The 15,271-nt window shown below is 47.2% G+C and overlaps 1 protein-coding gene across 1 annotated transcript; it reads right to left on the minus strand.

The window, feature by feature from the left end:
* Window positions 1–1,877: 1,877 nt before the first annotated feature.
* On the minus strand, window positions 1,878–15,014 carry CFAP161 (cilia and flagella associated protein 161). Its single transcript, XM_004447703.5, has 7 exons — window positions 14,903–15,014; window positions 13,788–13,877; window positions 13,088–13,320; window positions 11,089–11,173; window positions 5,104–5,262; window positions 3,093–3,166; window positions 1,878–2,709 (listed from the first exon to the last, which is right to left on the minus strand). The coding sequence occupies exons 1-7, from the start codon at window positions 14,969–14,971 to the stop codon at window positions 2,514–2,516; spliced, it is 906 nt and encodes a 301-aa protein (XP_004447760.1). The 5' UTR covers window positions 14,972–15,014; the 3' UTR covers window positions 1,878–2,513.
* Between the last annotated feature and the right edge of the window lie 257 nt (window positions 15,015–15,271).

The raw sequence follows: 15,271 nt of genomic DNA on the forward strand, positions 1-15,271 counted from the left end.
GATTATTAGTGTACTTGGAAGTCACCTTAGAGACCACATATTCTACTCTCTATGGGACAAAAAGAAAAAGAAGAGTCCCCTGTTGCAGCACCCTCTGTAAATGGCAAATAAAGATCGAGCCAAAGGTCTAGTGCAGTGGTTCTCAAATGGTAGCTTTGCCCCTGCCCCAAAGGGACACTTAGCAATGTCTAGAGACGTTTTTGGTTGTCTCGAGAGCTCTACTGTCATTCAGTGGGGTCCAGGACAGGCCCCCCCAAAAAGGATTATCTGGCCCAAATTGCAGCCATTTTTAAATGGCCTCCAGATGACTCTACTGTGTCCAGGCTGAGAAACCCTGGTCTAGAGACAGTCCAGGAGGTTAGCTGGGTCCTGCCCCAGTGCTGCTCTGCACGAGCTGTGACTTGGAGCAAACTGAAGTTCTCCACGCCTAACGCCACCTCTGTAAAAGACATTGATTCATTCGTTCATTTATTCATTCATTCATTCGACAAATATTTTCAAGAAATGGGGATACGGCAGCAAACAAAACCCCATCTAACCCCAGAGACTGGTGAGAATTAAACTCGGAGATCACACGGGAAAATGAGCGCTCTCAATCCAACAGCCCTAGCATTCTAGGGGCTGACGGTATTTCCTCAAGTCTAAGATGAGCGGGGTTGTGGTGGCTTTGCATATATTTACCATCTCTGGATTCAGTGTGTACATTAGAATGTGCTTTTAAACAAGATATTTTAAAATTTTTTTAATTAAAAAATAAAATAAAATGTGCTTTTCAGTCGCCATCAGCCAGTTCGGTCCCGCCACAGTTGTCACTAGCTGCACATGCACAAACTTGGCCAGATTTCCTGCTGGCACTGAAACCATCACTGCTTCGGTCAAGAAACCATTTCAGGATCATTCGAGGAAGGAGTATGGGTGTCGATGTTGTCTGAAAGCTCTCTGGGGTTTGTGGCAAGAGGAGAATGCCCCGGAATGAGCACGGGAGGCTGGCGGGTAGTTCAGGCTACTGAGAATGGTTTTCCCTAAGTGGAACCCAAATCTACCCACCTCCAGACCTGGTCCTGCCTTCTGGACAAACTCTGACTTCACATTAAGAGAAATTGGGAGTTAAAAAAAACAAACAAACAACTAATACCTGGGTCCCACCCCAAACCAAAGGAATAAGAACCTCTGGAGGGGGGCCCGAGCAGCTGCACTTTGAAAAACCTCACCCCGGAAATTCTGGGCTAAGGGTGTGGGGTGCACCCAGGCACTGGCCTCGGCACTCTGCGTCAGGTGATTCTACCTGCAGCAACCTAACATGCTGCCAGGTTCCAAGCCCCTGCGGAGCGCCTCCCCGAGGGCCCCGAGGTACGCCGCTCCCCTACCCACCTCCTCCCGCCATCGTCTCCACCTCCAAGGGCGTTTCAAAAGCCCTTTTGTGTGATTCATGGATGTTTAAAAAAAAAAAGATAATAAAAAATTAAAAATAAAAATAAATTTTTAAAAAGCCTGGTGCCCAGGGTGCACCCGACCTTTAAATCGATCCCTGGATGCGGCTCAGGTATCGGTAATTGTTGAAGATCCACAGGGGGTCCCACAGTGCAGCCACGGTTGCAAACCACCGCCCTGAGTCCCAGAGCCCCTGCCGCCCAATCCACGCCACAGCGTGGCCTGCCCCTTGGGGACCAACCCACCCTGACCGGGGGGTCTCTCTCTAAAGCTCACTTAGCCACAGCACCTTGGATTCTGCCCTCCTTGCATTGCTCCGTGAACCTGCTTTAGCGCTTACCTTTTCTTACAAGGCTGGGCAGGGGTTATTCGCCCCGTGCTAACGCCTGACTCATCATAAGCTGTCGATAAAACGAAAAGGGTTAAAGAATGAGTAGATGAACAAATGAATGGAAGGACTGATGTTTATTTTATCCAGGAACTTTCTGATCCCATTCGGTACAATTATTATGCCAGTTTCAAAGATTCCGATAAAGTACTCTGCAACTTGACAAGCATTACAAAGAAATACGCAACTGGTCAGGTAGAAGTGCTCACCCCCAAGACGAGGTAAAAACACAGGCAGGATGTGTAGGGGGAGCAATTGTTTAACTCCGAAGATAAGGCCACAGCTCCCAGCTACCCACTGTTGATTTTTAATGCATTGTGGAGTCAAAAGGGGGGAGAGCGGTGCCAAAAAAGCAGGCTGGACATAGACACAGCTTTAAAAAGAAATCCATAGTCCTCGCAGAAGATGCTGCAGTGTAGGATTTAAAAAGGAAGCCGAGACCCTCAGAACTGGGCTCTCAACCACGGAGCATCATCTCTCAGGCTCCAACACTACTTAGGGGGGCTCTGCAGAGCTGGTTTCTTTCTGTGGCCTGGACCCCCACGCCCCGCTCAACGATGTCAGCACAGCCTCTGTTTAACGTGGTGTTCAGACAGCCCCACGCCTGCCGTCCTGGAGCTGGAGGCGTGACCAAGAGTGTTGGCTTCTGCGGTCGGCACGGGGCCCTGGCGTGGTACGGCATGTCACAGGCGTGTTACGGCGTGTCCAGGCCCACGGCCTGCTCCGTGGCTCGGGTGTCCTCGGCCAGGGGCTTGGGCAGCTCCAACATGGTGGACGAGGCCTTCCTGGGGTTCCCAGTCACCAGCATCCAGTGATTCTTGGGTTTTTCAACTCTATGCGAATCCAAATGCGTGTGCGCGGCCACCTCGGCTTCCTTCCCAAAGTAGGTACTGGGGCAAGAAAGAAGGCAGATGGTTGGGGATCTCATAACGGCGCCCGACAACCTTCCTTTCGTGTCAGAGGCACCTAAGCGAGCAGGCCGCTCTGCAGGGCCCTCGTGGCACCAGCCCACGCGACGCGTTTGCGGGGAAGTCGCATCCGGGCTGGTCAGGGACGAGGTGGGTGAGGTCCGGTGACAGCTAAAATCCCCCTGACGGGGAAGGACTCGCGTAACGGAAGGGGCTCTGGCGGGGTTTCGCACCCCACCCAAGTTCTGGGTGGCAAAACTTCACCGTCGGAGGACTTTGTTTTTCAAGGCCACAGTCTAAACTGAGCTGCTCCGCTGATATCACCCAGCCCGTCCACGCACTTCCCTCCACCCCGCCGGAGATACCTGAGGAGAAGCTGCCGGTGCACGGCCAGGCCCCGATTCGTGCGGCAGTGATTGAGGAGGAGCTTGGCGTTGGCCTTCCAGATTAAAAAGACAAATGTTATTTGTTTTCTGAATTAAGGTCTCCAAATTTCTAAGACAAAAATTTGGAAATAAACCATATATTCATTTATAGGGAAGAAAGGGAAGGAGGGAGGAAGGGAGGATTGGGAACTGGGAATAATCTAGAAGCCAAAATATTATGGACTGAGTAAAGACATTACTGTAGATATCCACGGGAGGTACCGTATGCAACATGAGAAACGGCCTGTGGTGTTAAGTGAAACCGAAACGTATATGCACGATGGCCCTATTTTGTGACAATATGTACTGGCATAAAAAAAGATGGAAATGATAAGCCAGTGGCTCTCTCGGGGGAATTTTCACATTTTTTTGTGCTTTTCACAAAAAAACCTGACTATTCACCATCATAAAAAAAACATATATATTCACAAATGAATATATGTTCTATTAACCATCAGAAAAATAATAAATATGATCTCAAAATACTGACTCGTTACGCGAAAAGCCAAGCAAGAAAGAGAAAAGCGGCCCCCGACCGCAGGGGGCTGGATGGGCGCCAGCGCCTTGGCGTGTCCACCTGTTGAACAGAATCACGTTCACGGACCCTGGCATCAGACCAGGCCACGCTGTGACCACGAGGGCCAAGACGAAAGCCAGGCCTCGCCCCAGCCGATCTCAACGGAGACAAAGCACAGGTCCCATCCCATCTGCAAGCCCCAGGCATGCCCATCTCAGGCTGGCATGAGGGGGCGCTGCTTCCTTCCCAGGTCCACGGGTGCCCTCCCTGGAGGACAGAGTCGCTGGGATAGCCATTACGGAGCTGCATGCTCCCTCACTGCAGCAAGCGACGCCCTGGACCTGCTCAACGGCAGGTGCTCCCACCGGGCGCTGGCTGGAGGGCAGGGGGCCAGGACAGGACAGGTATTGGGGTTCCTGGTCTGCAGAGCAGGACTTGGGGGGCTCGCCTCGGGCCATAAGGCCAGCTAGCACCAGGGAGAAGGACTGCTGGTGGCCGGGCTGCCTCAAGGGCCCCGATGACCATGTCACGGTCAGCACCCACGACAAGATCCAGCCTTTGGGGTTTGGGCTCCTTGCTAATAAGTGCACCTGCCATTGAGACCTGGCAAACCTCACAGGGTGGGTGTTACTTTACTAGCCCCGCTTTACAGATTCAGGAAACGGAGACACGGACAGACAGTTAGAGGCAGCTCCAAAGAGAGCAGCGCTGGGCAAGGACCCGCGGGAGAGAGGACAGCTGCCCGGCGGGTGTCGTGACGGGCGGTGCAGGCCGGGAGCACCAGCGCCGTGACCTCGGCGCCCAGCTGGTGGAGATCGGGGGGCGCACGCACGTCCCGTGCACTCAGAGGGGCCTGGACCTGCGCGGCCACCTCAGCCCACTGCGCCTCCCCCGGCGGTTCCGCAGGCCCCGGGGACTCCCAGCCTGGTGGAGGGCGCGGGAGCCGCCAGCAAAGCCCTGGCCCTGAAGCAGGGCCGCCTGCCCTGTGCTCGTCCGACTCGGCGCCGAGCCTCGGGTTCCGGGCTCAGGCCCAGGGTCCCGGGGCGACGGCCAGGGAGGGGGCTGCCGCAGGACCGCCGGGGCTGCCCGTGCGCCTTCCCTGCTGCCGTCACTCCCCTGGGAGGCCCCAGGCCCTGCAGACGCTGGGGCCTATCTGGGGCGCTCTTTGACGCCCTGCAAAGGAAACGGGGTCGTAACCCTGACCAGCCGGCCAGGACCCAGGGGTGGGGCCGGGCAGCAGGGTTTGTTAAAACCTGGGCAGGGCATTCCACTGGGCAGCGCAGCCCGGGCTGAGCTACACCCACGCTGGCGGCTTCCAAATGTGAGCTACAGATTAAAAATCAAATACAGCGCTGGAGCCACGTGAGCCTCCGTTTTAGAGGCAGGAGGAAACCCCAGCTCCATCCGCTGGGCAGCGTCGGCGCACGCGCTCACCTGGACCGGGCAGCCTTCGTATTCCAGGCGCAGCTGGGGGTCGGGAAAGGCGGCCTGCCAGCAGTTCAGGTAGGAGAGCTCATCAGTCAGGTACACCTCCTGGAGCCAAGACTTCTTAGACGATTTCAGGAGGGTCCTGTGGTCACTGGCTAAAAAGAACTGCATGTGACAGCAAGTAGATGAACTAAGTTAGAGCTCTCTGGAAGGCTACCTGAGAAGAAAAAGCAATCGACTGGGAGCGGATGTGGCTCGAGCAGTTGAGTGCCCGCCTCCCACATGGGAGGTCCCAGGTTCAGTTCTCAGTGCCTCCTGAGAAAACAAAAACAAACAAGCAAAAAAAAAAAAAAAATTAAAGGAAGCTGGTGTGGCTCAGGGGTTGAGCGCCAGTTACCCACATAGGGGGGCCAGGGATTGGAAAAAAAAAAGATAAACCAATCAACTGGCTGGATGGTAAGTATCTTCAAAATCGGTTTTGAAAAGCTCGCCTTACTGATGCTCACTTACCAACGTCATCTTGAAACGCTGACTCCAGCCACCACCCCCCACCGTCACCTCGAATTACCTTTCCTCTAGTCTTCTCCTTCCTTTAAGCACCAAACTCAGCTTACCCCTCCCCTTGCTGTTCCCCGCCCCCTGCTCCCCACCACCTCTGTTTTTCAGGGCACAGGACCCAGGTGGATATTTTATTTATTATATTTATCGTTGCATGAAACTCATTGCCTAAAATGAAGTATTCTTAAAACCAAAATCATTCACAGATGATTCATCTGTGAGCCTCTCCCAAGACTCTCTGGAATTGATATCTACACTTGAAATTCAGATATCCTGGCTGAACGAGTCCTTACCAAAAACTACCCCATCCTGCTTTCAAAGTCTGAAATGTTAGTGCCTTATTAGCTCTTTTTTTAAGGGGGTACCAGGGAACGAACCTGGTACATGGGAAGCAGGCACTCATGAGCTACACCCACTGCCCTCATTAGCTCTTCATTAATTCACCTTCGCCCTGACCTTGTGCAGCTTGACAGATTTTTTAATTAGTACCTATCCCGTGCAAGGCTGTGCTGTGAGGCAGAAGTGAGGTCCTATCCTGGAGAAGCTTCGGGCCAGCAGGAGAGATGCTCAGTTACAGAAACGGGAGGTGCCTGCGGGTCAGGGCTGCCCAGCACAGCTGCAATCGGCTGTAGGGGTGCCGAGATGGGGCGCGGTGTTCTGCTGAGGCTGAGGAGGGGCTTTGAGGACGAGGCGGGCGGCTGGGGAGCCAGAGCGGATGAGCATGGCGAGAGAGGCTTTCAGTGCCATGGGGAGGGGCATCAGAACTTTAATTCAGAGGCCCTGGGGAGCCACTGACAACTCTTCAGTGAGGATGGACCAGGCCAGAGCTTTTACAAGACCAATCCGGCAGCCCCTGTTCAGTATGGATTGAAGTCAGGATCGACGGGAGGCTCCAAGCAGTGAGGGTCTCCACGGAGGTGCTGGCATTAAGAAAGAAAAGGCAGGACAGAGTGCAGGATGAAGGAAGAGCGATGGGAGTGGTCGAGAGCCAGCTGGAGACAGGGAAGGGAGGCGGGTCTGACGCTGTACAACAGCTTTGCTTCGGGGTGATGGGCAGAGAGACCAGCCACTTAGAGTGACAAGGAAACCAGGGGGCAAAATGGCAAAGAATACCCATCTCGGATTATAAACCTGTATTGATATACAAAAAAAAATGATAAAGTCAGGAGCAACCTAGAAGGCCTTTTCATAAATGCCTTGGAAGCGCTTGTTAATCCAGAGACAAGAAACAGAAACAAGACGTATGAGAACTTCAGGACAAAGAAGAGATACAACTGTCATTGCGTGAAGATGAAATGACTGTCTTTCTAGCAAACCCAAGAAAACCCAGAATTTATAAGAGCAAGCACTTTCATCAAAAGTGAACATAAAAATCAATAGCTTTCTATAATACAAAAAATACAAGAGATACAAAGATAAATAAATAAAAAACCACGAGGTTTCTTATTCTTTGTTGTGACCCCCAAAAGGACCTCACTACAACGGCACTCAAAATACAAGTCAGCAGCCTCGCCCTGATCAAGATGGCGGAGTGAGATGCTTCAGGCTCCGCCCCCCAACATTAGCTTTGAACGACCAATAGGAACTGGCAGAAATACTTTCTCAAAGCTCCAGAAAACAGTCAAAGACCTGCAGTAATAGGGCAGCACTGATTCATGAAAGAGGCCACTTAAACACGGTAAGACTTCACAGCACCCTGGCTGGCCCCTCCCCACTCCTCACCACTTCAGCACGGGCTCTCCCGCAACCCAGTGCAGATCCCCAGTCTCAGTTCTGGGGGGCAGGGAAATCCTCGTGCACACACGAAGAGCTTGTAGAGCTGACGTAATCTACCTGGTGGTGGCCTCGGGGACTCACGCTCTCAGGACTTGCCTTCATGTGTAGAAGACAACTCATTGGTTTCTCCTACAGAACAGTGCAGTCAAATCATGCTGATTGGGACAAGGGAATTCAAGGCTCTAGAGCAATGCCTGGGACCACGAGAACACCGTTTCCTAGGGAAGAGGGGACACTGCTACCTGTGTAAATGGGGCAACTCCTAGGGTTAACCAAGCATGCCCAAGAGAAGACACAGGCACAGAAAGGATCAGGAAGGCCCCTAAGCATGGCCTGGAGCTATTCTCTAAACGTGTATGAATAAGCCCTGAAGTAGAGCACTTGCCCAGGTCAGTCTGCAAAGAGTGGTAAGACTGTTATCTTCTTTATGTTCTTTTGTTTGCTGGGTTTGCTTTTCTCTTTTTTTTTTTTTTTTCTGGTGTAGTTAGCTCCTGGCATTCAAGGAAACTTCTTTCATAACATTAGCCAGATCCAAATTTAGGGAACAGATGCTTCAAAGTCTAAATCCCAGAAATAGCACATTAAAATATCAAAATGTCCAGATTTCAACCAAAGATTACAAAACATAAGAAGAAATAGGAAGCCATGACTGAGGCAAAGGACACAATTAAAACATTAGAAACCATCAGTTAGGAGGATCAGGGATTTAGACAAAGGCTTTTTTAAAAGTGGTCCTAAGTATGCTCAAGAGCTAAAAGGAAACATGGACAAAGAACTAAAGGAAAGCAATAAAGAGATGGAAATTATAACATGGAGCCAAACACAGCTAAAGACCACAGTAACAGAAATTTAAAATTCCCTAAAGAGGTTCAGCAGCAGATTGGATCTGGCAGAAGAAAGAATCAGTAAACTTGAAGATAAGAAAATGAAATCACACAGTCTGAGAAACAGAAAGGAAGAATGAAGAAAGTGAACAGAGCCTGAGAAACCTTTGGGACAACATCAAGGGTACCAATATATGCTATATATATATATATATATATATATATATATATATATATATGTATGTATATGTATATGTATATGTATATATATATTGCAATATATGCTTCCAAGAAGGAGAAGAAAAAAAAAAAGAAAGTGACAAAAGGAATATCAAAAGATGTTTTGTACATAACTCCATTTCTTCCTATGGGTGCTAAAATGCAATACATAAAAATAAGGATAAATCTATGTTTTTGGACCTACAATACACAAAGATATAAGTGATAACAAGTACCAAAAAAATTGGTGATGGGGCAGGGAAAAGTATATGTGCATGCTATTGAAGTTAAACTGGTGTCAAACCAAATATGGTTGTTATATATTTAGAAGGTTAAATTTTAACCCAGTGGTAACCATAAGAAAAATAAATGAAAAATATATCCAGATAGACATTAGAAAGCACTCAACATGGTGTTGAGCAAATAAATATAAAAGTAGCCATTAACAGAAGTGAGGAACAAAAATGGTTTGACTTACAAAGGCTAAATAGCAAAACAGCAGCAGAAAGACCTATATTATCAGTTTTTCCTCTAATTCAGGGGTTCTTAACTAGGAATCCACAAGCCTGAACTGAAATTTAAAAAAACATTATTCCTGTGGGGATATATTGGTACAAGTGTGATATATTTATTAAATAATACACAATATAGTATGGACTTAGTAAGGGGCCCATGGTTTTCACCTGACTGGCAAAAGTGTACATGGAACAAAAAAGGTTAAGACCCTTAAATGTAAATGGATTAAAATCTCCAGTCAAAAGGCAGAGACTGGTAGAATGTATTAAAAAAGCATGGCCCAATTATATGCTGTCTGCAAGAGAGTCACCTTAAAGTCTAAGATACAAATAGGTTGATAGCAAAAGGATGGACAAAGAAAAAGCAAAAAACATGCAAGCAACAACCAAAAGAGAGCTAGGATGGCTATACTAATATCAGATAAAACAGACTTTTAGTCAAAAAGTTATGAGGGACAAAGATGGTCATTATATATTGATAAAGGGGATAATTCAACTGAAAGATGTAATAATTATAAATAGATAAGCACTTAACAGCAGAGCCCCAAAACAAATGAAGCAGATACTGACAGATTTAAAGGGAGAAATTCACAATTCTCCATTAATAGTAGAAGACTTTAACGACTTTAACACAACACTCTCAATAATGAGCAGAACATCTAGTCAGAAGACCAATAAGGAAGTACAGGGCTTGAACAATATACTAAACCAACTAGACCTAACAGACATACATAAAATTTTTAAAGAACTGCTAAACCAAACAACAAAAAGACACACAACCCAATTTAAAAATTGGAAAAAGACGTGAATAGACATTTCTCCAGAGAAGATACAAATATGGCCAATAAGCACATGAAAGGATGTTAGAAGTCTTCAGTCATTGAGGGAATGCAAATCTAAACCACAACGAGATACCATCTCACACCCACTAGAATGGCTACTATCTAAAAAAAAAAGAAAAGAAAACTGCCAGTGCTGGAGAGAATGTGGAGAAATAGGAACAATGGTACATTGTTGGTGGGAATGTAATACAGTGCAGCCACTGCAAAAAACAGTATGGCAATTCTACAGAAAGTTAAGTATTGAATTACCATGCTATCCCACAATCCCACTTGTAATTCCAAAAGAATTGAAAGCAGGGACTTGAACAGATATTGTCACACTGATGTTCACAGCAGCATTATTCACAATTGCCAAAAGGAAGAAGCAAACCAAATGTCCAGCAGCAGGTAAATGAATGAATAATAAATATTATTCAGGTATAAAAAAAGGAGTGAAGTTCTGATGCATGCTGCAACATGGATGAGCCTTGAAGACATCATACTGTGTGACATAAGCCAGATACAATGGGACAAATACTGTATGATCTTGCTTATACAAAATAAGCAGAATAAGCCCATTCATAAAGTCAGAAACTAAAAATACTAGTTACCAGGGGCCAAGAAGGGGAGGGCAATGGGGAATGAATGTTTAACTGGTATGGAGTTTCTGTTTGGAGTGATGGAAAAGTTTTGGCAGGGGACAATGGGGATGGAGGCATCACATTGTGTATGTAATTAACACCGCTGAGTCGTATATTTGCAAAGGGGAAAAAAAGGGAAATTTTAGGTTGTATATAAGTTACCACACACACAAACCCATAGAACTGTACAATACAATAGACACAATGCACTAAAGTTAATAGCATGATTACAATGATACTGTTTCATGAATTCTAACAAAGATAACACACTAAAGCAAAATATTAATAATAGGAAAACTACACGTGTGAGAGGGGGTATATGGGAACTTTGTACTTCCTGCATGAGGTTTCTGTGAACGTACAACTGCTCTCATAAAAAATAAAGTTTTTAAAAATAGCTTCTTATCAGTCTCATTGTAAAAATTTCTCCTCACTAACTTTTTACCTTTTAAGGGTATATTTTTGTAATCTGCAAAGTTAGAAGAAAGCCTTAGTCCAAAGACACAGGCTGAAAAGATTCTGCAGCCAAAGAAGGAATATCCATGTTGCTAAACTTCTCTGCCCACTTCTAGAGCCATTAGCCCACATGGAAACAAAAACGACTGGCCCAAAGCAGGCACGCAAAGGCATGACTCACCATTTTATCCGCAAATCCTCCTTGGATCCCAAGGCAAAAGTTCTGCCCGTATCTAAGAACTTGACCATCGGCATTTCCATCCATGCTGGCAGGAGAGAAGATAAACCGTAAACTCCCTGTGCCGGAATCATTCTAGTGTGTGTATGCAATCGTGCTTATAATAATAAACCATAACTGAATTAAATAACTAAATAAAAAGACTTCTCTTTTGACCTTAAAATCCACCAGCTCCCTATTCCCCGCCTTCCATCACAGCCAGAAACAGAGCATCCCTGCTTTGTGAGCCTCTGGCTCGAGCGCACTGAGCATCATGTCATCACGCCACATCATGGCACCCCATGCTAGGGGATTCCGTTCAAGTGCAGGTGACATCTTTAGAGAAAATCTCGGTGACTCAGTTGCAGACATTTAACACATCTTTCTTCATAATCCTCCAGGAACCAGGCATGATTAGTGTATTTATTAGTCAGGGTTCTCTAGGGAAACAGAATCAACTGGAGATATCTGTCAATAGTATGTGATTCTATAAGAGGCTCTCATGCAGCCATGGGATGCACAAGTCCAGATTCCGCAGGCAGGCTGCCATCAGGGGCTCCAGTGAAAGTCCAATGAAGGTTCTTGATGAGTTCTGGGAGACGTTGGCTGTCCAAAGATGAGCTGGGAAATTATCTCTCAATGCTGGAATCACTTTCCCTTTTAAGGCATTCAACTGATTGAGTTAAGTGTCACTCATTGCTGATGGCAGTCTCCCTGATGGATGTAATTATAATCAGCTATCTATGATTTACCACTGCAGTAAAGTCAATGGTGACTAAAGTCCATAAATGCCCTTTTATTACAGTTAGCCTAGTGCTTTCTTGGCCAAACAACTGGGCACAGTTACCTCACCAAGTTGACACAATAGTCTAACCATCACAATAGTTTTTAGTTCTCTTACCATAGATTATCTGTAATCAAAAGAAATCTAAATTGAAGAAGCTTTATCAAGACTTAAAGGAGTGGCTATAGTCTTATAAACATTACTACCATAAATGTATAAGTTAGTTTAAAAGTGAATGTAGGGAAGCGGACTTGGCCCAGTGGTTAGGGCGTCCGTCTATCACATGGGAGGCCCGCAGTTCAAACCCTGGGCCTCCTTGACCCATGTGGAGCTGGCCCACGTGCAGTGCTGATGCATGCAAAGAGTGCCGTGCCACGCAGGGGTGTCCCCGTGTAGGGGAGCCCCATGTGCAAGGAGTGCGCCCCGTGGGGAGAGTGCCCCGTGGGGAGAGCCACCCAGGGCGAAGGAAAGTCCAGCCTGCCCAGGAATGGTGCTGCACACACGGAGAGCTGACACAACAAGATGACACAACAGAAAAGAAACACAGATTCCCATGCCGCTGACAACAGCAGAAGCAGACACAGAAGAACACGCAGCAAAACAGACACAGAGAACAGACAACTGGGATGGGGGGTGGGGATAAAATAAATAAATAAATCTTTTTTTTTAAAGTGAATATAATTGTTTTAATTGTAACTATATATCTATTTGCTCTTTGAGGACTTAATTGCTCATTTCTAAAATTGCCTCAAGTACCTTATTTAAAGGACAATTAATTTTAAAAGAGTAAATGCCATGTAGTGCCATCTTGCATCAAACTAGATTTTTTGTTATAAAAATAACAAAACATTAAAAACAATGAGCTCAGATCATCCTGAGAGGTTACGAGGACAGCTCTCCAATCAGAATATGAACTTAATTCCCTGAATCCTACACCTATGAATTAAGCATTTTGAATTGAACACAAATTACCAATTAGGCAATATAAGGTAAAAGCAATTGTAAAGGCCTCTCAACAATAATTCTCAAGGTAAGAAGCAAGTTGAGAATTACAAAGAATATTTGCATAAACTTCCCTTCCAGTAAGCCCTGCTCCAACCCCAGGGCGTCCATAAGCTACAAGTCAAGTGAAAACTGCTATTTATGATGAAAGTGAGCTGAAAGTGGAAATCTCTCTACCTCATTACGATAAAAGTATTTCTGCCAACGGGCATCTTGGTTTGCGCTGCGCTCAGGCCACAAGGCACCTCCAGTTCGTCACTCAGGTGGGCTTTGATTTCATCTGGCATCATGCACAGGCTGAGGTCCCCACCCAGAAACACAGCATCATCTACATTGGGGTGATCAGGGTTCACAAGTATAACTTTGTCACCATAGTGAATGTGTCCATCTTCAGATATGGAAAGCTGCATCTATAATTTTAATAGGAAGGTTTTCAGTAAATCATACTATTCCTTAACAGTCAGTGCCACAGCCTCTCCTAGTTGTACCATTTTTCCCCTCTCAGAGTAGCTATATTTCAATTAGGGATTCCCTTGGATTCCCTCAAATCCTTAGTTTTCTTCCCTTTCCTGCCACAGCTCCCTCCCACTTTGCCCAGGCAAAAACCCTCAGTAATCCCAAATGATGCCAAATGAAACCAGGTTGACTCCAACTCATTTCTTCATTTGGACATTAAGATAAACCTAATTAAGAACAGGCTTCTCTTAACATTAATATTTCTAAAATCTCAAGGAATTTTAAATGCTGTGGTCTTCAGATTATTTTTAAAATCTGTTATTCCCCAAAGATAACCCATTTATGGAATTTTTGCTTGCTTAACACATACACACACTTAATTTCACAGAATTTTGAAAACAGTATTTAAATTTGAAATTACCTGTCTCAGAAGATTCTCTTTCAGTCTTCTGTTTCTCTGTATGAGAAGTTCCCCTTTATCCCTCTTCTCTAAGAAATCTTTCATGCGCTCCTATTTGTTAAAGATAAAATGAATGAAATCCACAGGGCCAGTAATAGTCCTGAATGATACAGATGACAGTTGGTAGCTTTTAGATCAGAATTATCTCAAGTTGAAAAAACAAAATTTGAGAGTGGGAAAAGAAACGTAAGCATAATAGGAATGGTGGGAATATTTTTAGCATTATTTTAGTATTTTTATTTCATGGTAGAGTTGGAAAATGAGAAAGGCACAAAAAAAAAGAAAATGAAATGTTGGGAAGCGGCTGTGGCTCAAGTCACCTGGGAGGTCCTAAGTTTTCAGTGCCTCCTAAAAAAGAATAGAGTACACAGCACACAGAGAGCGCAAACGAGGGGGGCAGGCAGAAATAAATAAATCTTAAAAAAGAAAGAAAAGTCCTCTGCCATCACTCCAGCCACAAACAATCCTGAGAAACATCTGGAGGCCTTTTCTGTCCCACCCAGTCTCCCCTGGTGTACGACGACTGGCAACATGACAGGCACGTGGACATGGGTTGTCCCAGGCCCTCGCTGAGACCACCACACCCCCATACAAGAGCACAAGGCAGTGAGTCCAACGTTCCTAAAAGGGTACTGTGGGGCCGCTCAGGAGAGCACTGTCACCGAGGAGAGCGTGCTTGAGAAGGAGTGTTTCTCTTCAGAGCCTGCCTTCTCAACTGGATGGCAGCCTGTGAGGCTGTGACTCCAAGCAACAGCAGGAAACAACTTAGTGGCGCTCCAGAGGAAGGCACGAGCCGGGCCTGGGAGTCAAGGCCCCGAGTCTGGGAAGCCAACCGACCCCGAAGGGAGCGTCATGGTGCGCAGGGCAGAAGGGCCGTGAGACCTGGTTGGCAGGGCGGCGGGTGGCATTCCTCGGAAGCACAGGTAGGGGTGAGCTCTTGGGGGTCCCTGTATTTTCTTGGTGAGGACATAGACTCAGGGTGTTCAAAGCAGGAGTCGGAACTCCAAGAGGAATTCCGGGAGTCTCTGGACTCCCAAGGGCGGAGGGTCTGGCAGCATGGGCCGCGGCCTCCGTACCTCCTCCAGGTAGACGTCCTCGTTCCAGTTCCCCATGCGGACGCGGGGACCGTACAGGTTCTGCGCCATCGTCCCCCGGCTCTTCCGCAAGCCAGCCTCCCTCCGCCGCGGCCGGCGTTAGCGTGCCCCGTCGCCATGGCGACCCGGCGCGGTGCGATTGGTCAAGGAGCGAGCGCTGCTGGCCAATGAGCGCCAGCGCCGGGGGCTGGGCGCCGCCCGCGCGAGTCCCCAGCCCCGGGCGGTGCCCGCACTCTCACCCCACTCGCCTCCACCGCTTAGCCGTCGTTGTTTAACTGCAAAGCAGGCCAGAGGAGAAACTCGTGCCAACCCAGCTCGTTGTCCTAAATGCTCCCGAGTGGGGAAGAAAAC

Source organism: Dasypus novemcinctus, chromosome 3, assembly GCF_030445035.2.
Source record: "Dasypus novemcinctus isolate mDasNov1 chromosome 3, mDasNov1.1.hap2, whole genome shotgun sequence".
Taxonomy (NCBI): domain Eukaryota; kingdom Metazoa; phylum Chordata; class Mammalia; order Cingulata; family Dasypodidae; genus Dasypus; species Dasypus novemcinctus.